Source organism: Prionailurus viverrinus, chromosome A3 (assembly GCF_022837055.1).
Source record: "Prionailurus viverrinus isolate Anna chromosome A3, UM_Priviv_1.0, whole genome shotgun sequence".
Classification (NCBI taxonomy): Eukaryota; Metazoa; Chordata; class Mammalia; order Carnivora; family Felidae; genus Prionailurus; species Prionailurus viverrinus.
In genome coordinates, this window is record NC_062563.1 from 75219206 (window position 1) to 75246607 (window position 27402).

General features: G+C 44.0%; 1 protein-coding gene across 2 annotated transcripts in view; it reads left to right on the forward strand.

Moving 5' to 3' along the window:
- The first annotated feature begins 474 nt into the window (after positions 1-474).
- Positions 475-27402, forward strand: part of CCDC85A (coiled-coil domain containing 85A) — a 207666-nt gene continuing 180738 nt past the window's right edge. For both annotated transcript variants that reach the window (XM_047854237.1, XM_047854236.1), the window contains exons 1-2: positions 475-764; positions 7397-8345. In XM_047854237.1, the coding sequence (XP_047710193.1) occupies positions 498-764; positions 7397-8345 (1216 nt within the window). In that variant the 5' untranslated portion in view covers positions 475-497. The remainder of the gene's footprint in view (positions 765-7396; positions 8346-27402) is intronic.

Consider the following 27402-nt stretch of genomic DNA (forward strand, 5'->3'; position numbering starts at 1 on the left):
AGGCGCCGCGGATCCCGGAGCGCCCTAACTCCCCCAGGAGCGCCGTGTAGACGGAGCTGCAGCTGGGCAAGGGGGAGGAAAGTGCGCGCGTGTGTGCGAGAGTGTGGGGGGCGACGGTCTCGAATCCGGGCGGAGGAGAGGGCAGGGGAGTCGGGGCGCGGTCCCTCGGCGTCCCCGCCGCTCGCCGAGGTTTTCCTGCGGCGGCGCCCGCTCCCCGGCGCCCCTCACCATGGACTTGCGCCGAGTTGGGACGCGCCTCGGCAGCAGAGCGCGGGTGACTGCCCGGCCCTGGGGGTGCGCGGGCGCGCGCGCCGGGATGGCGAGGTAGGATGGCCGCTCAGCGCGACCCCTGCCGCCCCAACCCAGCGGCCGCCGGGCGGTGCAGCTGACTCGCCGGAGCGCACAGGGGTGTGGGCGGAGGCGGCCCCGCCGCGCCCGCGCCTTCGGGAGTCGCTTTGCCTCTTCCACCCACTCGCACCTGCCACCGCGCGGATACCATGTCGAAGGCGGCCGGAGGCACAGCGGCGACGGCGGCGGCGGAAAGTTGTCCCCCAGCCTCTGCGGGCCCGTCCGCCGCCGCCGCCGTGGAGGACCTGTCCAAAGTGTCGGACGAGGAGCTGCTGCAGTGGAGCAAGGAGGAGCTGATCCGCAGCCTGCGGCGCGCCGAGGCCGAGAAGGTGAGCGCGATGCTGGACCACAGCAACCTCATCCGCGAGGTGAACCGTCGCCTGCAGCTGCACCTCGGCGAGATCCGCGGGCTCAAGGTGAGCGCGGGGCCGGGCAGGGAGCGGGGCGCCCCGGGGAGGTGGGTCCAGGCAAACTTTCCCTCCCTCCGTCAACAGGTGATCCTCCCCATTCTCCTGGTCAGCACCCCCTGCTCCCCATCTCCAGCCCTTTGGAAACTTTTCCAAACTTTGGAAGCGATTGGTCTCCCCTTCCCTATATAGGGCGAGCCAGTGTCGAGCTCTCACTTGACCTCTGTGGCAGGAGTGGGCGCCGAGGATGCTGAAAAGTAGGGAGGGAGGTGATGGGCATGCAGAACCTTTATTTTCCTAGGAAGCCTGGAAAATCAGTGGTTTGGGGAGCCGGGTCACAGTAGGCAAGGGAAAAGGTGAGCGAGGGAGCGGGTCCAGGGCATCTTTGTCCTTGGGAGTCAGCGGTACGGATGCTCAGGAACCACGACTTCTCCAGCAGATGAGGAAAGGGCGCCAATGCTGGGGAGGACTGGCGGGGTGCCTGGGGAAAAGTCGCAGGCGCCACCTTTGGAGCTGGCGAGTGTCATCCAGTGCAGAGGAGCTTAAGCTCTGTCTTCTCATTTTCTACCTGCTCCGGTGGGTGCTTTCCTTCCTCTCAGTTTAGATGGCGTCATCCGGGGTCCTGTCCCCCATCCCCCCCCCCCCCCGACTTTGATTATAATTTCATCTAGCATTGAAGGGGACAAGGGGATTTGAAAGGTACCACTCCAAGTGTCAGCCAATGATGTTTTCTTTTTGAAGTAGCCTTCCCTCTTTGCTATTAGAAACAAAAATAAATAAATAAATTAAAAAGCAAGAAAAGAACACCAAAACCCCACCAACTTCTTTTCTCCTTGGAGAGCTCTGAGTGTGACAGCAGTGTGCTGGCCAGCCTGGCTGCGGGAGACCCTTGGCCAGGATCCGCCCTGCCAGGGAGCACCACAAACTTCCTCTCCTCGATGCTTGCACTGGTGCCTCCTGGTATTCCTTCCTCTCATTGTTCAGCTTTTGTTTATAGGAAGCCTGACACAAACGAAAACACTACAGGGACGTCAGGGAGAAAATTCCTGCAGGCACATGCTGTTCTTGTCCCCTTTCCACTCCCACCCCACTTCTCGGGCAGTAGACACTTTCCTAATTACCTCAGGGCTCCAGCTCTGGGATTCTGGGGCCAAAAGGAGTGCAGGGGGCCGATCCCAGATGCTTACCTGGGTGCTGGGCTCGGTGCAGGTGGAGATGGCCTTCTTCCTGGGCCCCAAGTCACTGTCCTATATCCCTAGAGTGGGTGCAGTTAGGAAAATCCCACAGTCAGAAAAATCCCAAGGCTTACACTCTCCTTTGGTTTAATTCATTACTAACGGAGTATTTATTAAGCACCAGACCACACTCTTGGGGGATTAGATAGATGCAGGCTAGCGTAGTGGGAATATCATCTCAGAGGTGGGTGTGCATCCAGAATCCTCATCTGCCAGGACGGTGAGCTTGAGTAGTTAATTTATCAGAACCTCGTTTTATTCATCAATAAAATGCAAGTGATAATAACCATCTCCTAGGGGGTTGTGACAATACGTTATGATGATGTAGGGGAAGTTTTACTGGACTTGACTACAAAAATGGTAGATACTGTCATCAGGAAAGGGCGTGTAAATGTGTAGCCGTGCATCTCCAGGGTTGGGTTTCTTAGGCAAAGCTGGACAAAGGTATAGTTCATAACTCTCTAATTTAATCTTATTCCATGGTTTGAACTATAATGTAACTTGGAAGAGTTTTTAACTAAGTAATTAATCAATTAATTTCCTAAAGATTTGAATAGTATGGGGCATTGACATAATAACTCAGAAATACTTGTAGGTTCTTTTGGGTTGTATGGATTGCCTGTGTGTGTGTGTGTGTGTGTGTGTGTGTGTGTGTGTGTGTGTGTGTTGGGGGGTGTGCTATGTGTGAGTGGTGGGGGATCCTGGTTTTCATTCTAGTAGCCTCATTTAGAAAAATACCTATTAGGCCAGTTAAAGGCAGTTTCATCCCACCCTCCTGGTGGTCTAGATTCATGACCTGGCTTAAAAAGGCTTTCCTGTCCATCTCCTTATCAAGTTCAGAGAGATGGGGCTGGTTACTTTCTGAACATCCCTGACACCCTAGTGATCCATTAATGTGGTTGCCCGAGTAAATGATATGTGCACTCATTTATTTCAGCTTAACTAGAAGGAAGGATTTTTGGTTTTGTTTTTGGCTCTGATGGTTTGGGATTCTCAGTTGAGGACTGTAAATTTAGGGTAATTAAGGCCACAACACTTCTTTTTTTTTTTTATGCTCCTATCTGTGATCCGCTTTTGCAACTGCATCTAAATATTTTCAAGGCTACTAGATGATACTGCAGCTATAGAGATAGGGAGATGCGAGCACTCATTCTTTTCCTTTGAGGGGCATGAGACTGGGTCCAACCAAGCACTGGCTGACTTGTTTGTGTTTAAACATTTAAGAGGCAGAGCGGGATGGGGCAGCGGAAGGATGAAGGATTTGGAGTCTGACATCTTGGGCACCTGTTAACTTCTCCAAACCTCAGTTTTCTCATCTGCTAAATGGGGATGTTAACTCCACAAAAGGTTTGTCAAGGATTAAATGATACATAGATGAGGTTAAATAGCTTTCTCAAGGTCACATAGATATAAAATGTTTAAAATAGGCTGGCTTTCTTTTCTTTGGGCGAGTTGACATTATGTAGTTAGAGCATGTGATCCTGAAAGGGGTGAAGAAAGGAGATTTTGGTTCTGATGTTATAAGGAATTGGATTCTGAGAACCATATCTATGCACTGCTGTGCACATACCAACACTCAGCTTGCTCTGACTTGGGGTTTCAGGGGACAGGGGGCAGATCTGGGGGCACTGAATCTGTAGATTTGTTGTCTGCATCACATAAATGTTCCTCTTTGCTCCCCAACGTACCAATCCCCCTCCGTGTAATGAAGAAAAATAACAGATTAGAACAATTCTTTCACCAAAGATATAGTACTTGAGAGTCTTATGTTTGAAACTTTGAGTGCTATGCCGTAAGGTGGGTTTAATCTTTTAAAAGTCCACTTTAGACAGATGGATAACATCTTGTGGCCAGTGGCAATGTTAAAAGGACACTTTGTGTTTTGAAAAAGAAAGCCCAGATCTTAATGTGGCAGATTTGAAGAAGCTGGCTTATAAGATTATTATCGAATTGGTTGCTTAGCTATTCCACAGAAGGAAAAGGAAATAGCTCAAATTTGTATTCCCAAGACTATTATTTACTCTTGGAAGAAGGAGTGCTGATAAAGAAAATGAAATGGGCCAATACCCCTTCTACCCCAACTGGAATTCTGGGCAGTATATGCCATACTCCATTTGGAAAGGCATTAACTCCATGAAGCTCGTGATAACATAGGTCCTGTTTATTTCCCAGTTCTGGAGAAATCAGGAGTAGTTGTGTGTAGTCAAAAGGAAGTATTTGCAGTTGGAAGTTCATTTGGAAATGGAAAAGAACATGGCTTGAACTTCCTATGAAATGCCAGGATTCAACTAAATGTAGAATAATTTTTGAAGCTTAGAAAGATTAATTTTTTAGTGTTCTTTTTTCTGAATATCCACAGCTTCTGATTTCCCTTAAAGCATCAGTGTCAACAGATCATTTATTCCCTTAAAACCGTAGACTCCAACCTCTCAGGGGCTTACTGAAACAAGAATAAGAAATCTTTTCTCAGTAGCTGGGGCTATATCCTGTTTTGGCCACTGACCTAGGGCTTTAAAAGGTTGGTCAGTCCATAAACATATATTGTTTCCTGTACGCAAGGCACCATGCCAGGCACGTCAACTACACACACAAAAAAGACTTTGGAATGTACTCTGTCCCCCCAGAAGCTAAGACATCTACATTTGAAGAAAAAAACGATGATGCCCAGTAAGTTCTCCAGCTAGTGTCTTACAGGCAGTAAGCAGTGGGTGGGAAAGTTACTTCGTTCATTCATGTATGCCTGTTGCTGCTGCAAGCAGTGGCTGTTCTAGTGCTAGGGGAGACTTGTCAGAGGAATCTCTTCTCTTAGGCAAGTTCATATGTGGAGAAGTTAGATGTAATCAGGGTTCATAATTAGCTGATGTAGGTGGAGCTAAAGGTGGAAAGGTGAGAGGAAGCCTTCCTGACTTGGCCAAAGGGTTTATTCATTTTCCTGGTGAAGGGGAAGTGCTGGGCTGCCGCAGGAGAGACATAACATTAAGGGGGTGATTTTGAAGAGCAGTCTGGCCAAGGAGAGCTTGGATCCGGTGGGCAAGGAAAGCTCGAGGATGGGGCGGACCAAGGCAGGGAGGCCAGGTGGAGGTGTTTGGAAACGGCCAGGCCTGAGGTCAGAAAGTGGTAGTGAGAAGCGAAAGAAGAGACGGGCATCAGAAACACGGAGACAGAGTAGTCAGGATGCCAAGAGTTAGAATCAGAGTTGGAACCACGCTGCACAAGATCCTTTTCTTCCTCAGGCTTTGGAAATGACTCCCATCTTAGACCTCAAGACTGTTAGGAGGTGCAGGGTGTGGCTGTTTTATAGTTTATTTTCTCACAAGTAGCAGGCGAGCTGTTGGAGCGAATCTGAGTTTAAGGGGATTGAGTGTCCACTCTGAGTGCCTCTAGTTCTGGGTTGGGTGACCAAGTCACAAGACCAGGAGTCTTCCGGCTTTGTAAAGCAGGGGAGATCTTAGGTAGCAGCCCCGTAACTGCCCCTGGTCCATCGCCACCAAACCAATAACTGTAATAAGTGCCACAGAGGTGAAATCGAGGAGGTGATGTACAAGGTGACCTCCTTTAGATAGGGGGGTTGTGGTCACGGACGGCTTCTTTGGGGAAGTGACTTACGAAGTGAGACCTTTAGGTTGTACAGAAGGTTAGGGGAGTACATTCCAAGTGAAAGAGGGGAAGGGCTTGTTCCTTGGGCCCTGAAACCGGGCCATTGTTGGTGTGGCTCAGTGCATGATGTGGGGGTGGGGGGTAGGTCTCACCCCCTCCGCTGCTGCCATGTGTGCAGGCCGCCATCGTCTCCCTCTACCCGGACTAGCCTGGTGGCCTCCTCGTGATCTTTCCTGGCTTTTACCTTATCTTGTTTCCCTTTCTTCTATCCACCGCCCGCCTCCATCAGTCTGTTTTCTGTACTGAACTACGGTGGTTCTTTACAAAATGAACCCTATCCTCACTCCTATCCTCAGGGCTCCAACAATGCAAAGTCCTCGTGGCTGCCAAGGCCCAGCATTACCCAGCCGCAACACTCACCCCCTTGGGCCTCATCTCTCCCACCTCCTCTCCCAGCTCTGCCCCCTAGCTCCCTGTGCTTTAGGCACACTGGCCTCACTGTGACATCAGCCACATGTGTCTCAGGGCAAATACTTGCCCTTCTCTCTGCCTGGGATCATTTTCCTTCAAACATTTGCTCCATCATTTCACCCAGGTCTTTGCTCAAATGTTCTCCTTTGTCGGTGAGGTGCCTTCTCTTAAAGAATAGTATCCTTTAGCCTAGTTTAGTTTTCTGCCCAGCACTTACCATGACATGGTATTGTGCTCTATACTGGCCTTTTGCCAGTCTTTCCCACCAGAATGAAATCTGACATTTGACATCCACCATAGGATGTCAAAATCTTTGCTGCGGCCACTGATATGTCCCTAGCACCTGGACTGATACCTGGCACATAATAGATGCTTACTAGACACTTGTGACTGAATGAGTGGACCACCATTTTTGCAGGAGAAATAGACTGGGTTAAGAGGATTGGGGGTCTTGGGAGACTTGGATTTTGCACTTTATCCTAAGGGCAGTGAGGTGCATTTAAGCATGTTATGTATGGGAGTGACAAGACGAGCGAAATGTCAGAGGTAAGGTCCAAAAGACCCATTTAGCTCAGAAGTGAAAGGTGAGGGAGAAGGAGGAGCTGGCATGACCACAGGTTCTTAGAGAGGGCAGCAGGATGGGTGGAGGTGGCGTTTACTAAGAGGTGCAATTTGGGGAGGAGAGCTTGGCTATGACACAAGAGCTTGGTGTTGCTTGTGTTTCATGTGGAATGCCTAGGAGACATGCAGTGGGTACAGGAAGTAGGGCTTGGGGGTGCAGGATGGAAATGCCACTAGAGGGCAATTGTGCTGGTCCCCTGAGGGAATGGGGCCATTCCTCCCATGTCAAGGGCTGAACACCAGGCAGTGCATATTTGTGCTGATGGAAGGCCTGTTGCCTCAGAGCTTTTAAGCATTTCACCGGTCACAGAAGCCATTTTCTTCCTTGACGGCAGTACACGGGGTCCTTGCTTTTTACTAGTTTCTTGTTAATTAACTGACTGCTCCCTAAATACTGACGGGATGGCCTTGGGCAAGTGAAGCTTAGTGAGGGCCAGTCGCCCCCTCTGTAAAAGAACCATAATAATCATTATCGCCCCAAGTGTTTGGTGACAATTTGATGACAGGATGCAAGTAAGCATTGGGCAGGGGGCATAACCCATGCCCGTTATTGTTATTTTTATGCAAGGCTACAGGTCATCAGCTTCCTCTCCTCTTCTCACCTCCTCCCCTAACATCACAGAGAATCCGCCAATTCCAGCCTCCCTCCCAGCAGGTCTGAGCCTGATGATGCCTCAGATGTGCACCTCCCTTGAATGGTTGTGTCTCTCTCTTCAGGATATTAACCAGAAGCTCCAGGAGGACAACCAGGAGCTGAGAGACCTCTGCTGTTTCCTGGACGATGACCGGCAGAAAGGCAAAAGGGTGTCCCGGGAGTGGCAGAGACTGGGCCGCTACACGGCTGGGGTGATGCACAAGGAAGTGGCCTTATACCTGCAGAAGCTGAAGGAGCTGGAGGTGAAGCAGGAGGAGGTGGTGAAGGAGAACATGGAGCTCAAAGAGCTCTGCGTGCTGCTGGATGAGGAAAAGGGCGCGGGCTGCGCGGGCAGCCGCTGCTCCATCGACAGCCAGGCCAGCCTGTGCCAGCTCACCGCCTCCACGGCGCCCTACGTGCGGGATGTGGGCGACGGCAGCAGCACCTCCAGCACCGGCAGCACCGACAGCCCCGACCACCACAAGCAGCACGCGAGCAGCGGCAGCCCGGAGCACCTGCAGAAGCCCCGGGGCGAGGGCAGCCCAGAGCACTCCAAGCACAGGAGCACCAGCCCCGAGCATCTCCAGAAACCCAGACCCTCCGGCACCGCGGATCACCCAAAAGCACTCAAAGGACCCAGCCCCGAGCACCACAAACCCTTGTGCAAGGGCAGCCCCGAACAGCAAAGGCACCCACACCCCGGGAGCAGCCCCGAGACGCTGCCCAAGCATGTGCTGAGCGGGAGCCCAGAACACTTTCAGAAGCACAGGCCTGGGGGCAGCCCTGAACATGCCAGGCACAGCGGAGGGAGCCCCGAGCATCTTCAGAAACACGCCCTCGGTGGGAGCCTGGAGCATCTACCCAGACCCAGGGGCACCAGCCCCGAGCACCTCAAACAGCATTATGGGGGGAGCCCTGATCACAAACATGTGGGCGGAGGCAGCGGCGGAGGCAGCAGGGAGGGCACCCTCCGAAGGCAGGCGCAGGAGGACGTGTCACCCCATCACCGGAGTGTCTACAGTGGCATGAACGGTGGGTCAGTACGTGCCGGGGAGCTGCCTTGGCTGGGACAGCTCAGTAGAGAGTTATGAACCGTGAAGGGCTTTCCAGCCACATTAGGAAGTGCAGGCGCTGGACGGGGATGGGCTGGGGAGAGGAGTCTCGCTGTCTTTCTTCCCTTCCATTTGTTGTAGTTTGTACAGTTATCAGTCAAATAAGCCTGGAGAAGAACAGAGGATGAGGAGTTAGGGGAAGGAGAGGAATGATAATTCCATGGGACCCTGAGTGGTCAGGAGGAGATGTGTGCCTATTGAAGATAAACAGAGAACCAAGCTAAGGTTCTTCCATCTTGAACTTGAATGTTTTTCTAGTTGTGTGCAGTTTCCTACTGGGGTTCTCATCCAGCCGCTGACCCAGAGTGGTTTTGAATCCAGTTAACAGCTTATGTGCATAAATAAATGAGTATTTATTATGAAAAACAATAACATTGAAAAAGAAATACGGTGTCCCCAAACAGGCTTGGGGCCATGTTTTCTGAATGCCTATAGATCTTACTTTACCTGGAGAATTTTTTTCCTGTTGGTTGCATGAGAAACACATCAAATGATTTCCCTCCATGCTCTAAAATCTCCCACCCCCACCAGACTCCCCTAAACGTACTTTGAATAGCATGCTCTTTTACACTGTGAGGTGGCCTCCCCAATTTTTTAAACGTTCCTCTTTAAAAGGTACTGATGTATTTAGACTCCCCTTTGGTTTTCAAAGTGTAACATCCACTGCATTTGCAGAGGTGGCTCTAAACCTGACCCTAAACCTTTTTGGAAGAGGTTTCATTTTCTGCATCTTGGTTCTAGAATCACTTTGAATTCCAGAGAGGAAAAAAAAAAAATCGTTTCTGAAAACAAACACACAAACAAATAAAACCAAAATGCCCTCCCAATCCTTTTTTGTTACTTATGGTTGAGTTAGAACTAAAATGTTTGGTTTTATAAACTGTGGGGTTTTTTTCATCCAAAATACCTGAGGTTTTTTGCTTTATTTGAAAGCTGCTACAGAGTCTCCGTGCAGTGAGCTCTGAGCAGTGGTGGACGTGGCCAATGCTAGCAGTGACATGAAGGGGTAAATTTTCAATACTGTACCTGGGGATTTACCTGTTGGATCCCATTTTATCCTAATCCTTTTCTCCTAGTGCTGAAAATTGAGTCCTGAAGCTTGGCTTCTAATGCATCCAGTGTTCTTTTAAGTGCAAATGGAATGGAAAGCATGGGGAAGATGAAATGCTGCTGCTTTCTGGGTTGGGTTGTAAGGTGGAAGCTGGGAGAAGCCACCTCTGGGTGCTGAGGCCTCCTGGCTGGCTGGCCAGGGCTCTTACTCTGTAAGTTGCGCCTTCCCCTCGCTCTTTCCAGGACCGACCCAGACGCTGCCCTGATTGCTGTGGGCAGCCTTGGCTGTGCACTTCTCACAAGATGAAAGTCATTTAAAAAGATATCTTAGTTGTGTTACCGTGGTGAGGTGAGCCATTGGCCAGGAAGCTTGTCTTCAGGGAGTAATGGGTTAATGGGAAGGTCAAGTTAATGGCTTTTCCATTTCTCAATTACTTTTTAATGAGCATGAGAAGTAAACATGTGCACTATTTTAGGGAAACTCTGTATCTTGACCCCCCCCCCCCAAATTACTTGGGGGCAGGTAGTTCACTTAGGAAACAATTCTTTTCTTTCCCAGTGTGCTCTTTTAAATAAAGAACTCCTCTAGTTTAATGAAGGCACGATTTAACTCACAAGAGGAGGTTTCAGGTGCAATTTTTAAGCAATGCCTTGCATAAAGTAAGGTATATTTCTAGATGTGGATGACATCACACCATGGTTTATTATTGCCCGGATTCAGATAAACTTCATGGTCCGGCAAATGATTTTTAATATTTAACCATTTTATTTAGTTAAAAATTTGATGTGACATAGATGCAGTATTTAGAGTAACACTGTATTTAATTCTTATGTTTACTTCAGGTTTTCTCATTCTTATGTAAGTTATCTTCTGACAATTGATATCCTTACCAAAGTATATTTGTAGTGCATTTGCATTGCATTTTTATTTCAATAATTAGTTGGAAAATAAGTGGCACATTGAGATGTTTATGGATCGTCAGCCTATAAACTTGGGCATTGGTAGCTTGAATTTATCCTGCTGTTACAAATTAATTTTTGATACGGATGGTAAGACATGACTTTTCATATTCTTAATCCCTGCACACTTTGGTTGAATCATTGGCATAGAAACAAGTAGGAACCATTCACAAGGTAAATCCCAAATTGCAGATCTGCTGAGTCATTTATAGAGTCATTCTGTTTGGAGTTGGTGTGAGATAATGAGTGTTTTGGGTGAGCACTTGTGATGAGGTTCTGGGGTGGTGGGGAGTTCCCCAGCCAAGGGCCAAGAAAGAATTCTTGAAGACATCTTTGGTGCAAAAAGGGGATTTTATTAAAGCACAGGGACAGGGCCCATGGGCAAGAAAGAGCTGCACTGGAGCTGTGAAGAGTGACTGGTTATTATACTATGGAGTTGGAGACGGAAAGGCAAATGGAAAATTTCCAAAGAGATATTCGTATGCTAAAGAAGACTCAAGGATACTGGAGGCCTAGCCATTGTCAAGCTAAGGTTGTTTTTCCCTCTAGCAAAACATTAACATTAAGACAGTAGGGAGTTCCTGGAGCAATGTTCTACTCTGTATTTGCCTCAAGTATTTGCTGCAGGTTATAAAGAAATATAATTTTACCTGCCATTTCCTTCTTGCCTTTGTTCCCCAAATCACTATGGAAAGGTGATGTGGGGGCTCCTGGAAACTGAGTCTACAGGTTTCTGGAGATTAGGCTATTGATAAGATTGCCTTTTTTCTTGTAATTTACTAAGATATTTGTAAACTGATGGAGACCCATGTCCTGCCTGACTGTGATCTTTATCAGTTAACCATTTGTTTTCTTTCCTTTCCTTTGTTCTTGGGCAGCCAGGACTGCCTGAGGAATATCACACATATCCCACCTGGGGGAGGGAGGTGCTAACTTGCACTCTGCCTTCAGCCTGCATTATGCTCCTTTATCACTTGCATGTTTTTGAAGAAAAAGTAGTAGGTGAAAGCAGGTGGGAAGTGTGTCTTCATTATGGCAGAATGAAACCGAAATGAAACGTAATGCAGAATATTGTCCTACTTGTAACCTTCCCTCCAAAAGACACAGATACACATGCTAATGGAACATCAGTGAAAACAATTACTGTACTGTTTTATTTAACAGTGCCTTGGACATCTTTACATCTTATGACAAACTCAGTGAACCCAGTAGTTGATGAACTTGGTATCCAAGAGGTTCCTTTGGTTAAGACAATTAACTTAAATTCCACCTGGATACAAAAATGAATTTTGGGGATTTTTCCTCTCTTAAAAATATCCAAGACTATATAGCCGTGTTTAAATTAGATGATTGAAAAACAACAAAAGCAAAGACAAAACAAAAAAATACCTCATGAATGCATGAGGTGAATGCATTTTTTAGAAGTTCTTTATTCAACTGTTTCCTTTCAATTTGCAGAGAATTCCATGCACAAAGAGGAAGTAGATTAAACATGATTACATGTAGACATTAAGGCATTTGTCTATTCATTTTGGTTATTTGCTGTGTACCAGATTTGTAATTAAAGTAATTGTAGAGCCACTTTTATCTAGACCTGTACACACATGGATAGCCTTCTTGCGAATGGGGGCGTTCACTTCCCTGATCCCATTGAAATCCAAGGTTGGGTCAAACTTTCTTAGGTGAAAATGTTCCCTTCCACAATGAAACCAAGTGGTTTTGCTTCCAGTTATCAGCTGGCAGATCTTTGCTTTTGAATAGGTAGCTTCTTGGCCTAAGTCATGGTTGTTGTGGATGATTCAGGGTCCTTCCAGCAATAGCTGTTTGTTGTTGACTTTCCAGGCAAAGATGATTCTGATGCTCAGAAGCCCATACAAGTAGTTCACCTCTTGGGCATTATGAATCCAGCTGAAAAAGTAATAAAGGTAGTTTTATTTTAATTCTAGGGGCACGTATTGCTGGTTATCACCAACTGAGAAGGAATGAAGAATCGGTCCTCTGTTGTTTACTGTCTTCTAAAAAAATTGCATAATTATCCTGGTGGGTCTTGTTTACTTTGTGGTCTTAGGGCACATTTCAGTGAACAGTACTCATGCTCTCCTTCAACAACAGCCTGGTCAATGAGAGCACCCCCAAGGAAACTGTTCATTTGTGTTGGGCAGGGTCCATTTAGAACTACCCTCAGCCTTGCTGGATGGAGAGTCAGGGTTGTGGTCTCCCTCCTGAAACCTTCTTAAGGGCATCCTAACTTCTTTTGTGAGGATATCTCTAGAGAGAGAGAGCAGACTATTTCTCCCTGTTTCTCCATCAGTTCTTTTTCTAGAGCAGGTCTTCTCAACAGCGATACTATTCACATTGGGACCCCGGATCATTCCTTGTTAGAGTGGGCTGTCTTCTGTATTTCAGGAGGTTTAGCAGCCTTCTGGGCTCTACCCACACGCATCCCCCTGTCATGACAAAGAAGTCTCCAGACCCCAGGGGATAGGGAGTCAGTCAAATTGCCCCTGATTCAAAACCACTCCTTCAGAGAAAACAGTGTTTTTCAATCTAGCCGCAGATTACAATCACTGTGGTAGCTTTGCAAAATTACCAGTGCATGGGCCCCACTTCCACATGCATATTGAATTGGTCTGCCCTGTGTCTGGGTACATTGCAAGAAGAGATTCTCAGGTGATTCTAATGAGTAGACCAGGTGAAAACCATTGCCCTGGGTGAGTGTGTGTTGTATAAGAGGGGTGTGTGAGGGTGTGAGAATGAGAGAGAGCTGGAGAAGTGATGAAGAGCTCAAGCTTTTTGGGAATAAGAAAGTTAACATCTTCCCTTCCTTTGTTGAATTCGGGGATTGAGAAGGACTGACCCCAGCCAGTTCTGTAAAACTTCATTTCCCCCACTCTCAAGGTTCTCAGGTATGGTTGGGGTATGGGTTGAAAATTTGTGGTTCTGGTGGATGAGATTATTAGGTTAGTTCGGGGAGACTCTGGCATCTGAGTAGTTCAGAACCACTTTTTAAAGCCTTCACATCCAAACTGAAAGAGAAGCACATGGATTTCTAACCCTTGTATAGTGGAAGCCGATGGTGCATGTAGATCACGCAATGCCTGCAGTGCTAATGAATATTTCCCACCGAGACTGCTGCATTTCACATCTCCTAGCTCATAAGTTTTACTCTGAGTTTTCAGATTTCTCCTTATTCTCTGTTGAGGTTATTAATGAGCAAATGAAAAACACTGATAACACAGAATGACCTTGTCTATGAGGGGTAAGATAACCTGTGTGTGGAAGAGGACAGCAGGAATCCTCTGAAGCAAGGTTGTCTGTAAATTAAGTAGTGGTGCACTATGGCATGAGTAATTGCTCTCATAAATCTTTTATTTTGCTTAGAAAAAGTTAGAACATCATTTATGAATGAATTTGGACAATAGAAATTGTCTCTTGGGAGAAAAATTTCAACAGTTACAGAATACCAACAACGGATTTAAATTTAGCATCTCTGAATGTATTTTCTATTGTGTGAACTAGCATGTAGGTGGATAAAGGAGTAGATGAGGTTTTTTATCTTTAAGCTTTAGGTATGGTAATTTGGTAGCCTCATACACATTTCGATAAGACAATAGTTTAAGAAGTTTTGAAAAATAGAATCAATTATCGTACTATACTTGTGTGTGCAAAGCTTAGTGCATTTTTCATGAGAATACGTTTTGATTTAGTGACAGAGAAAGCTTGGTTTTGGAAATCTAGTTTAAGAAATTGCTGAGAGGCAGGTTATTATTGGAAAACCTAGAAAGGTATTTTCTAGTAGAATTTAAGGTTTTTAACTCCATTGGCAATAATAAAGTCATAGAAGTTCTTTAGATCTAGGGGACCATTTTTCTTTCCACAAAGGAGATTATCTGTGTATATATTTATATTAATAAGTAAATTTGTATGTGAACCGTGCCAAACATTCAGTTTGCTTCTGTTTAGTCAAACCAGTGTTCAAATGCACCTGGCATCTAGTCATGTAAGCCAGTTGCTGCTATGAGCTGATTATAGTTATGTTCTTTAGACCCAATTGAAGTCAACTGAATGTGTTTTTGGTTCATTGCAAGAAGATAAAACTGCAAAAAAAAAAAAAATCATTGAATTAGTGATGCATTTATCTTTTTAATTGAAATAATTTTTAAAAAGCATGAAAAAGTGAAAAATCAGGGTGAGTATTCCATTTCACCGGATAACTTTTCAAAGGTTTCAAATGAGTACAAATACAGTGATTTTTCTATAAGGCTATATACATCTACTCACAGCAATGATAGATGGTTCTGGAGGCAATGGTGTAGTGATCTTAGTGAAACTCCACTGGTTGGAAAAAAGAATGTGAAGATAAACTTTGCCAGAGTTTTAAAAATAACAAAGTTTGTGTAGCCCTATTGGGTCAGTGTATACTTGATAGAGTAACTTTTCCGGACAAATTTATTACCTTAAGGTCTAAAATCTTCATAAATGTTAGCCACTTCTGATGCTTAGAGGCATCAGACTCTTCTGGTAGGTAGAAGTGGGAGTTCTTACATCAGATGCCCACCCCCCATGACTATTATTTTCTTGCTCAATATTTACTTGTAAATAATGGATTTTCAGTCACATCAAGTACCAGCAGAAGTCCTTGCTGCCGTTCGCTGGCCCGACTTGAACTTCTTTTCTCTCTGCTGTTTCTGAGTTTTGTTCTCTCTCTAATGGCTGGTCATACCTTGGGAAAGTGGATAACCACATTGATTAGAATTGTTTTTAAAGTAGGAGTGAGTGACCTTAAAGTGTCCTTTTAGCAGTAAAATGCGTGAGCTATAGTGCATGGGCCACGTGCCATGCATCACTAAGTACTTTGGCTATTCAAGGCTTCTCTTATTTTCTGGGTCTTGACTATACTTAAGATAACTAAGATACTGCTGTAATATAAAAACTCAGAAATATTTGCTTCTTGGGTATTTGGGCACAACCAGGTTGCCCTTGATAATATTTTAGTATGTAATGTTTATGGGAAAAACTGTGTACACTTAAAGTTATTTTAAATTTGATTCTAGGAAATATAAAGAATATTTTATGTTCTGAATACTTAAGAAATAAAGACTATTTCATGCTCCGAAATGAGTTGGTTTTTAAGAGTTCTAGGAAATTTGGCATTTAATATCTAGATCGCAGGACACTTGACAATACAAGCATGAAATCTCAGCTCTTAATTTGTAAGAGACTCTAATCTGCAGAAGAGTCAGGTTCAGGTTACTGCTGCCCCTGATATAAATGACCTCATCTTTAGAGCACTGTTCAAGAGTTGCCAATAACAAGAGTGGCTGCTCTTTCTGAGCCAGAAAATCTTTAATCAGTAGAGAGGAGAGGTGTCTGAGAAAGTGGCAGAGGAATAGCAGACTGCATTATTGGCCTTGTGAAGGCAATACTGGTTTGTCCTCAAGATAAAAGACCGTAACTGGGTATTCCCACATGGTTGGGTGGCCATTTACAGTTTTCACATAACAAAGAGTTTTGTATTATAGAACCCTTTTTTTCTTAATGTTTATTTACTTTTAGAACATGTGTACAAGCAGGTGGGGGGGGTAAGGGGGGGAGAGAGGCAGGGGAGAGAGAGTCAGTCAGTCAGTCAGTCCCAAACAGGCTCTGCATTGTCGGTGCAGAGCCTGACACAGGGCTCCCATGAACAGTGAGATCATGATCTGAGCTGAAACCAAGAGTTGGACGCTTAACCAACTTGAGCCACCTAGGCACCCATGTGTACCTGAATCCTTATAGAAAGGTGCAGAAGGTTCTGGGATGTGACCTGGATTGGACCTGGATTGAAACTAGGCACACATTCAATTACCAGATAAATAAAAACTTCAGCAATAATATTTTAGTTTCTTTTTTTTTTTTTTTTTTAATGCAGATCCTTACTTAGGCCTACTGTAGGCTTTTCTATAAGATGGACTATGTTAGGGAGAAAGGTTGGGTTTGGTAATTGCTCAAAGACTATTTCTATTTGTACTGTCTGTACATATACCCACACGCCCATATTGTACTTAGTATTCTTGTATGTGTATTTAATAGAACATTAAATGTATTGAATTTAAGATTGAATGACTTTTTTATCTGTCAATTTCATTTTCGGCTACATAAAACAAAGGGTGATTCTGTACATTTCAAAATTTCGCAAACAAAATATTTTTGCTTGCTAATATAGTTAAGGGATGGAATGTTTGGGTTAACTTTTGGCCCTGAATTCAAAGGTCTCTGATGCTTCCTGAGTGAGTTGGTTTCTCTAGTCCAGTGTGTTCATTATTGCATTAAAAGTATAATTTTGTCTTTGAGTCTTTTTTTTTTTTTAAAGAAACTGAAAGGTCTTCTCTTCCTGACAATTATTGGCTTTTAGAAGAAACCCCTGATCTGGATTGTATATAACTATAGCTTCCTGAGGGTCCATAATTGCTAGCTGGTTCAAAAATGATGAGAAGCATGAATTGCATTTGGGGGCATGGTAGGTGTACTCTTTCCATTAGAAATACCTAATTAGTGATGAATATTTATATGCAAATGTAAGCACAAATATACATGCATGTGTATTTATTCAATGGAGAATAGATCTCCTAATGCTGATGAACAGAAAGAAATTAGGACACTATAGTTGTATTTGGTTCAGGAAGTCAGAAAATCATAGAACACAAATCTGTAAAGTACTCTGTATTTTATCCAGTTCAACTGCCCATTTTCTGAGGGAGAAAAATGACTTCCAAAGAAGTTCCATGAATTGTCCCAGGCCAATTGCTGGTTAGCAGGAGGCTAACATCAAGCTGACTCCCAAAGGCACAGAATTCATTTTATAAGAAAGACTTTTAATCCTCTAGACTTAGAGGCCGCTTGAAGTAGGGGTAATGTTAATGATGATCCTAAATGGAGGAAGAATGGTTCTCCACTCGAGTCTGGTGAATAGGCTTTCCAGAGAATGAGAGCACTGCAATGGTAAGAATGAGACTAGATGAACATCAGTAGACTGAGTAGACCTGGTGGTGTAGCTGGTGACCTCACATCTGTTTGGGAAACTCTGAGGCCACATGGGGTAGAGCGTTCATAGCTCTATGGACAACTACTGAAGTGTAGTCCTAATGGAAGGAGTAGTCTGCTCCTAGGCCAAGAGGCCAAAACCTTACTGCCCTTTTTCCTTCCACGTGGACTCCTCCTCCCCACTTCAACGCCATATTCCTTCCAGATAAATAATCTTGTGAAGATGGACTGACCTTAGTCCCGTCCTCACATATCCACTTGCATTCACAGCCCAAATGGCTGTGTGTCTGGAGAAGTGTCAGCTTCTGGATTGCAAGTAACAGAAGGGAAAGAGACCAGGAGCAAGGGGATGGGCCAGATGGTAACACCAACTGCTCTCAAGGAGCTGTGTTTTTTAATAACTCAGCTTGTTGCAAACAAAACTAATTAAGCCAGTTATTCTGATTTATGCTACTATAGGCAGAAGTAAAGCACACTTACATTACACTTTTGATGGCATTTAAAAGGTCAGAATATCTGAGTTGCAGATTTCTGTTCGAAGCAGCCTGGTCTGTTGAACCACTCTTGAGAATTCAAATTAACCATGCTCATTAATTCAGCATCTCTTCTAGTTCCCTAGACACCAAGTGCCAGTTCAAACAGAATAAGAAGATCCTGAAAGGCAAGTTATGAGTCCTATTGGCAAATGATGGATTAGATGCAGCTACTAGGAAAGTGAGATAAGAGTCCACTTTCAATAAGAAAGAACGTGAAAATAGCAGACCAAGGTGGTGTGAGGGGGACAAGGCCATGAAGAATTTCAAAGGATTTGTTTGCCAGTACACATCATTAACAGGCACCTGTCTTTTATTAATGGGCAGGCCACTTCCTTGTTACGAGAACCAACCAGAATTGTGGTCATGGCGCTATGGGGGGAATTGGCTGAATTTAGCTGCAGATTTTACATATGAGGGTACTTTGGAAGAGAGTACATTTAGCATTATGATCAATTAGGGGTCTAGAAATAACCATTGTCCAGGTGGTTTGCCACGAATAGCTCCCCCAGTATAGGGACATTCATGAGAAACTGTTTGGCACCCTCAAGCTTTTCAAAATCTGTGGAAGAACAGGCTTGAAAATTGTTCATTTTTAGTGTCCTGTTAACACTTAAGGGGAACACAAGTATTGGTCTTCATTTTATCATAAAACCACGTGCCACATGGTCCTCACCCTTAATGTCTTTGACTTTTCCTGGTGCAATCTCAAAATTGCCCACTTTGGGGTTTGTTGGCCTAGGACAAAAATTTTTCTTTGACGGAAACGTTACTCTCACCAGAGCCTATACAGTCATGTGCACAATAGGCCTTCATTTTAAAAAGCGGGCTAGGCCTGTACTATTATACCTATTCACAAAGCTTATTTAGTTATTTTTATATTGTAGGCATCAAATTTCACCCATGTATTAAAGAAATGGATACCCACCCTTAAATTGGCATATGGCATTTAAGCTTTATTTAAAGCTTTAAAGCAGTGAAACAATTTTATAAACCTCGTTTAGCTAAATTCTATTTTAATTGTGAGTAGAAGTGATAGGTCTTCTAAAATATATTTAAAAACCTTTAAAAATAAACTCTCATGGAGTTATGTAGCGTAATGCACTACTTCAAAGGCATCAAAAGATGTGAAAAGATGCTCCGTATCACTCATCATCAAGGAAATGCAAATTAAAACCACAATGAGATATCACCTCACGCCTGTCAGAGTGGCTACTATCCAAAAGACAAATAACAAGTCTTGCTGAGGATGTGGAGAAAAAGCAACACTAATGCACTATTGGTGGGGATGCAAACTGGTGCAGCCACTGTTGAAAACCTACTGAAATAAAATAAGTCAGATGGACAAAGACAAATATGTAATTTCATATGTGGAATCTAAAAACAAGTGAAAAAACAAAAACCAGAATCCAGTCCTCTAAATACAGAAAACAAAGTGATGGTTGCCAGAGGGAAGGGGGTTCGGGAGAATGGGCAAAATGGCTGAAGAGGAGGAGGAGGGGATACAGGGGGATACAGGCTTCCAGTTAAAGAATGAATAAGTCCCAGAGATAAAAGGTACAGCATAGAGAATATAGCCAAAGGTGTAATAGCATTGTAGGGTGACAACATTCTGGTGAGCATAGCATGATGTGTAGAAAGGCTAAATCACTATTTGTACACCTGAAACTAATGTAATGCTGTGTGTCAACTATAATCAAAAGGATGTTAAACAATTGGAAAAATTGATCACATAAGTACATTCCTGGAGAAAATGACCTCAGAGTTGTTCATATGGAGTCCTCTAGATTGTTGGAGTCACCACCAATTCAATATAAATAATTGTAAAAGTTAAAAAAAGGCATCCTGGCCTATGTGCCTAGCTGGTGATTTGGATATACTAAGTTGACTTTGCTACTTTCTTGCTGTGTGACCTTTAGCACATCCCCAGCTTCTGTGGGCAAAATAATTTCTCCCTCACTTAAGTGGCTCTGGATGGAGTAAGCAAGTAGTCCCAGAATTTAAATTTTCCAGATAGGTAAGACCTAAACATAAACTTTGAATTGCTGACTTTTTACTTCTGTTAGGTGTGAACTATAAAATAATCCTCATCTAACACCATTTCATAAAAGATCATTTGAGCATTTAAAACAGGCACCTGGGCATCTGGTTGCTCAGTTGGTTGCACATCTGACTCTTGGTTTCCACTCAGGTCATGATCCCACGGTCGTGGGATTGAGCCCTGCATCAGGCTCCGTGCTGAGCATGGAACCTGCTTGGGATTCCTACCCCTCCCCTCCGTTTAGCCTCTTTGTCTAAAATGAAAAAAAAAAAAAAAAAATTGGACTTTCCCATTCTTTAAAAAAAAAAAAAAGAAAGAAAAATAGCTGCAACATTGTACTGATGCATCTCCATTGAACCATTTTTGGAAACATGTAGCCCAGAGTTCAGATTCAATAATGTAACACAAAGTACATTTCTAGTGTCTGATGCATTCTCGGACTTTATTTTTATCCTTGCCATTGTAGGAAATCTGGTTTTACCAGGTATGTATGTTGGTAAACAGAATTCTCAGCATTCACTTCGTTTCACTTAGGCGTGATCTGTGTGGCCCGGTGGAAGCCAGGAATCACGATCCATGGATCACTACCCTATTCTTGCCGCTTTTCCCCCCAGGGCAGGAAGAAAGTTGATTCATGAGCTTGTGGGTCTGGCCAGCTTAGATTGGGGGTTCCTTCCTCTGTTTGCTAACCCATCCAACTTCCTCTAGTGGTTGTACTGCTGGGGCTGGGCTCCTAAAGGAGACCAGCAAGGATGGTATCTGAGAGGGATTCTGTGCCTCGGAAGAAAGTTCACTGTGCATGGCACAACCTGAGGAACACTGAGATAAATGGAATCTGTGCATCATCTTATAGGCACCTTGTCATGGTTGCAGAAGTTCTTCTAGCAGTGTCAGAATAGACCCAATCCCTTTGAAGTGGCCACACTGATGAGTTTGAACACCTTGTTGGTGAACAAGGAGCTAAGGAGGCTGTAGTGGAGGTGACTTGGAATTTGTACAGTTCTAGAGTCAGCCTGATGTCCAGTTTCTTTTTGCTTGGGCAGGTCATTGAGGGTGGACTACACGTGCACTGGCCATGAATGAAAGAAACATGAGCCTGTGTTTGGATACTTACATATTTTCCCATGTTGCTTATTGGAATAGTGCTCTGGAAAGTTGGAGTGAAGGATTTCACTTTCTACTCTACTGTAGACTGGATTTTTCTCAAGTTTCTTTGCCATCTCTGTACCAGATGGGAGAGTATGGCTATCAATGAAAGTTTAGAGGAGTGTAAACCAATGACAGGTACGTGGCACCAGGCTCTTTGTGTGATGTTGTTATGACCCACCTAACCAGATTTTGGTGGTCTTTTTCTGAAACCTTTGGACAGAATGAAGACCTTTTCTCCTTTCTTCATTTTAATCCTATTAATTTGTAGCTGCTGTTTGAACTAGTTTGGAGCAAGGCTCTTGAATGTAATTGGGAGGGTAACGTTAAGTGAGAGGAAGGGCAAAATCTATAGCAATTTCATTGTAAATCATTGCCTTGACTCATGAGGCAGCTACAAGTTCTAAATAATGCCAGAGATAATCGAGATTTATTACAACAAATTAAAGGCTAATCAGAGTGTGTCCTGAGATAAACAACATGGTAAAACAAACATAAGTGGAAAGCACGAGTTGGTAAAAGACTCACGAGTATGGGCAGTAGTAGAAAACCAAAGTCCGTTCATGGCTCACTTACTTTGTATATTTCTGCACTGTTCCATGTGTAGATGGGAGATGATTGGAAATAATGCTTAACCACATTCATTTGTTCAACAAGCACTGTCTATTTTGTGTGGGTGGATACTCCATGAGGTAGAACAGACAAATGAGCCACAGCCCCCTCATGCTAGGAGTTCCTGGTCTGACACAACCATGGGAGGATGTAAATAACAATGAAGGTATATGATTAGGAACCTGACAGAATGGGTGGGGTGGGGGGGCAGGCTGAGGGGTTCCATCAGTTGAGAGTCTGACTCTTGATTTCGGCTCAGGTCATGATCCCTGGGTCGTGGGGTTGAGCCCTGAGTCAGGTTCTGCACTGAGTGTGGAGCCTGCTTAAGATTCTCCCTCTGCCCTTCCCCCCAACTGGTACACATTCTCTCTATAATAAAAACAAAACAAAACTAAAAAACCCCAGAGCCAAAAAACAAACAGACTGAACCCTTGGTTTTGTGGGCCTGGGAGATGGCTCACTGGCTGCCATGACAGGGCTGGCCACTTACAGAGGCATGTTGAGTTTGAGTCCTAGGGAGGGCCTGCTTTTGGGTAGGGTGGCCCAGGAGATGGGGATGTCTCTGAGAGATGGAACTGATGCTGTTGAAGGAATGAGGACATGAGTAGATCTGTGCTGGTGTCTTTGTTAGGTGGTGGCAGATGGTTTCAGAAAGTAAATAGGGGCTAGACAGAGTGTTAAATGCTGTGCATGGGTGCTTCCTACAAGCAGCATTTCCAAATGGGGAGAAATGAGAAATGTTCTTCATTCTCTAGAACTTGTAATTAAACTAAATGGACCTAGAGAGTTAGTTTCTTAGCATTGAAACAAAACAAAACAAACTAAACTCTTGTTGGGATTTTATAACTCAGTTTAATTCTAATAGGTTTTTTTTTTTTTTTTAATTCCTTAAGGGTTCCAGGGCTAGGCAGTTGTGCAATGATCAGGGCTTACAGGATCTCTGTACCCTGATTTATGCCATCGTATCAACCTCTTCTGATATATATATATATATATATATATATATATATATATTTTTTTTTTTTTTTTTTTTCCCAGTAAAGTAAAAAAAATTATGCTGAATTACTGCTTCTTTTTAGTGGAGGAGTTTTACTGTGAGGGTTATCAATTAAGAAAATCCATCTCCTGAATACTATCTTCTGAGTCAGCAATAAAGATGTTACAAGATTTGGGGGGGAAATATGGCCTCATTGCCTGAAAGGCAGAAAGATAGTGCTAAGTAAAAATCAATAAGCTACTTCTGTTAAAACAATAAAGAGAGCAAAATAATCTTGAAACATGTTGACCCTTTGCTTAGTGTAGAGAGTTAACTTAACCTAATTTAGCCTTTACATGTCATATTCATTTTGATGGCTTTCCGCTTTAGTATTTTGACCTCCTTTTAGCTTGTGGGGTTGTGAAGTCTCAGATCATCTCCAAACTTGGCTCTGTCGAGCCCTAGTGGGTCTGTGGAGCCTCTTTGGGGACCGATTGATGTGAACGAGGGGGACTAGGCAGGCTCTGCCCCCCACCCTTCACCCAGACCACTGGTACCCTTCCCCCCAGGGCAACCCTGTATTCACCTGGTTTGTTCACACTCCTGCTTAAGCTTTTACTTGAACAAACTTGACTTTACAAAGTTTGAAAACCTTTGGTCCAATCCGGAGGTTTGGTCCAAAAAGCAATTATTTTGGACACACCAGCCAGATTTCTGGACTAGTGAATAGATGGTCCCAGATAACACCATTTCTGGATTCTTCTTGTCACAGAGGGTGCATATTTGGTCACATCTGTAAGGATAGGCATGTTATAAAGACACACAATCAATCAGCTTGTAGGCATGGGGATTTTATTTTTTTTTAAGGTAAACATTCTAATTGGCACATCTTCGAAAGCCTTGACCTTTAGCTTCTTTTCCTTAGTCTCCACCATGTCTTTATTTTGTGGTGCCTTCCGGGGCTGGAGAGGAACAAAATATAAATGCTTTAAAGGGAACCAAGCTTTAGCTCACTTGTACCCATAACTGCTGAGGTGCTGATGATTTTTAATGTTTTTTCCTAGAGAATAACAATTTGCTACAGAAGGATGACAATGTTTATCCTTGAATCCACCAAAGGCCTAGTTGTTTCCTGTTGTATCTTCCTTCTCCTTCCTTTGCTATGGACCTATCTGGGCAGAATTTCCATTTTAATAGCTTAATTAGGTAAATATGACCTGAGTAGGTTCCCTTTCAAAAAGGTTGCATCTGAGGTTCCTTTAATTGCCTGTCTGCCTCAATTCTGAGTTTTTCTAGGAGGATTTATTTATTTAAGAGCTAGTTTTGAATAATATTCAGGATACTAAATTTGATTAGCTCAGAAAAAATAAATTGCTAATTTTATCTATAAAATGAAGTTCTGTTCTGGGTCTCTCCTCTCCATCTTCCACACATATACACACACAAACAGATGCCTGATCTACACCTACTTTAACTCCCTGAAGTTTAACCAACACCTACTTTAACTCCCTGAAGAGAGTGAGCAGAGTAATTTGGAGCAGTGCTATGTTAGAGCAACATAGCAGCCCTCACTTTCCTGCAGTCACAACTCCTGGAATCCTAGATTAATGTAGAATGAGAAAAGCCTGGTTTGATGAGTTGAATCTTAGAATTTATTGGGCACCGTGGTGAGGCACTTGCCATGAAATCAAGCAATGGTCTTGAGCTCAGCCTGACTCAGAGAAACCTTCACAGTGATTTTATAGGTTCAGGATGACAATCAGGGTATCCCATTGTTCTCCTCCAGGCTCACCCAGAATGCTTGATGAAAGGGATGTGGAGGAGAAGGGTCATTATTAGGACGGCTGGCAGCCTGGGTTCTTAGTCTCCAGGATGTCTCCTCCGGTCTTCTTGGAAACTCTTGACACTTCATGGTTTTCAAGCATCCACTCCTAAATACTGAAGAAACTAGGATTTCCTTTGATATCCCATATCAGATCTCAAAAGTCCCCCATTTATAACCCAGGCAGGAGACTGTAGGCATTCTTCACCCGTTTCAAGGGGTTTCTTAGGCATGCAGGCCTGGGGTCTAATGCAGGCAGAAAGGAGAGGAAGAAATCTTTTGACCTTGGTGTCAAAGTCTGGGCCTCCTGAGCCATCCTCTGAAGGCCCTCTGACCAGATCACAGAATGAAGGTGGCAGATTTGACTGCACTATCTGAGTTCACATCCAAGTCATCTTTAATATTCAGTCTTGATAGGGTAATTATATCCTAGCTCACTTGTACAGATGGCTGTGGTACAGTGATTTCACAGAAAGTAAATAGAATGCTAATTTATTGAATGCAACTTATTTGAAAGTAAATAATCTTGCAGAGTCTCTTGTGCCGTCTTTTTTCTGCTTCTTATAAAGAAAATTAAAACAGACAAACAAAATCCTAGTCATTTACAAGATTAATTTAGGCCTGGGTGATACTTTGTAAAAATTACAAAGATACAAATAAGAGTCTGTTCTTCCCCTCCCCCCCTACCTTTTGGAACTAGATGTTGGCTTGGATACAGGACTCCCTACTAAGTAGTCTAGAGGAAAATGGCCTTTATTGGTTAATACTTTTATTTTGGGCAAAGATTTTAATCTGTAGTGAACTGTAATGAACTACCTATACTGGATGCAACCTAGGAGAATTGATTATTTCCATTCTAGGTTCTTAACAATTTACATTAGTTTACGACCTTACATGAATCTAGATCAGATGGTTGCTTTGCGTATTCAGAGAGGCCAAAATGCAGCATAAGGAAAGGCTAAATAAGTCATCTGTCAAAATGGGTATTTATCCATCATTCACTTATACATTTATTTTTGATTGAGCTACTGCTTTGTTCCAGGCTCTGTGCTCACCTTTGATTCCATAACTGAGTTCCTGCTCTGCTTTGTAGGTCTTGGATCCCAGCCATGCTGCTTGAGCTCCTATTTGTGCCTTCCAAACTTGTCCTCTGGCTTTTGTTGTCCTAACCATGGCTTGAGGTGTTAGAGTAGGATCTTCTGATCTGTTGGAGATTGAAAACTAAAGCAAATCCTGGAGTGTCTTTAGGAATATTTTTGGAATTTCTCAGCCTTTACGAGGGCTGCCTGTCAGCCTGGTGTTGTCTAAGGAAAAGCAGCAACAAAAGCTGGTATGGTGCAGAGTGGCAATGGCAAGGTGGTCTGAACCACTGACCGTGTGCCCTTTAAAAGTGGCTGTCATCAAGGACGCATCTCTATATAGGACCTGAGAAGCTACAAGCTGGTGATCCAAGGACTGAATCCAGTCACAGTCATGTTTTGTTTGGCCCACGCAGTGTTCTAACAATGGGAAAAATCACTTACAAGTTTCTGACTTTTTTTTTTAACGTTTATTTATTTTTGAGAGAGAGAGAGAGAGGAAGACAGAGTACGAGTGGGGGCGGGACATAGAGAGAGGGAGACACAGAATCCGAAGCAGGCTCCAGGGTCTGATCTGTCAACACAGAGCCCGACGCGGGACTCAAACTCACAAACCAAACTCACAAAGCCAAAGTTGGATGCTTAACCGACTGAGCTACCCAGGCGCCCCGAGTTTCTGACTTTTCTTAATAAATGGGAGGGTCTCCTGACACATGGCCCTCAGCTCCCACATGGGAGCGGTCAGTGGCAATAGAGCAGCGGCTACCTTTCTCTTGAGATGTTCTAGTTTTCCATTGTTGTGTGACAAACCATCTTGGCACTTAGTGTTGTAAAATAGCAGCCCTTTCACTGTGCTCGTGGCATCTGGGAGTTGGGAATTCGGACAAAGCATAGTGAGGGTGGTTTGTTTCTATTCCACAGTGGCTGGGGAAAACCCTCTGAAGGAGTAGTAATTTACATATGTGCCTGGGCAGGATGGCTTGAGGCTTCTTGGGAATCCCCCAGATAGGTATGCAGCTTCCAGGCTTTCCATGTATTCTTTCTATGTGCGTTCTGCAGCATGGCAGCCTCAGAGTAGTCTGTCTGCCTAGATCGTGACACGGTGATCCAAGATCAGGTGTTCCAGCTGGACAAGGCAAAAGCCGCCTGGCCTCTTAGCACCTAGCCTCTGAGATCATACTGCGTCACTTGTCTTGTATTCTATTGATCTCAGCAATCTCAAACCCAACAAGGTGTAAGCAGAAGGACCAGAGACTCCACCTCTTGATGGGCTAATTGTACAAAACGTTGGCAACCATGTTTTCAGATCAACGAGGGGAGCAAACTGGTTCTTTTGTTCTAGTCTTCACCACCCCCCATTATATTGCATCCAGGCTGTTTTACTGATTTCTTTTTTCAAATGTCTTATTTATTTTTGAGAGAGAGAGACAGACAGAAAGGGACAATGCAAGTGGGGGAGGGGCACGGAGAGGAGGGCAAAGGATACAAAGCAGACTTTGTGCTGACAGCAGACAGCCCGATGCGGGGCTCCAACTCACGAACCGTGAAATCATGACCTGAGCCAAAGTCGTACGCTCAACCAACTGAGCCACCTGGGCATCCCTTTACTGATTTCTGTTATCTGTCCCTAAGGACATTTGCATTAGGGATTATTGCTTTTCCTTAGTACTTCCAACTTTAGATGAACTCTAACTAAAATTAGAATTTAGAAATCATCTTCTGTCAATGTTTATAATGA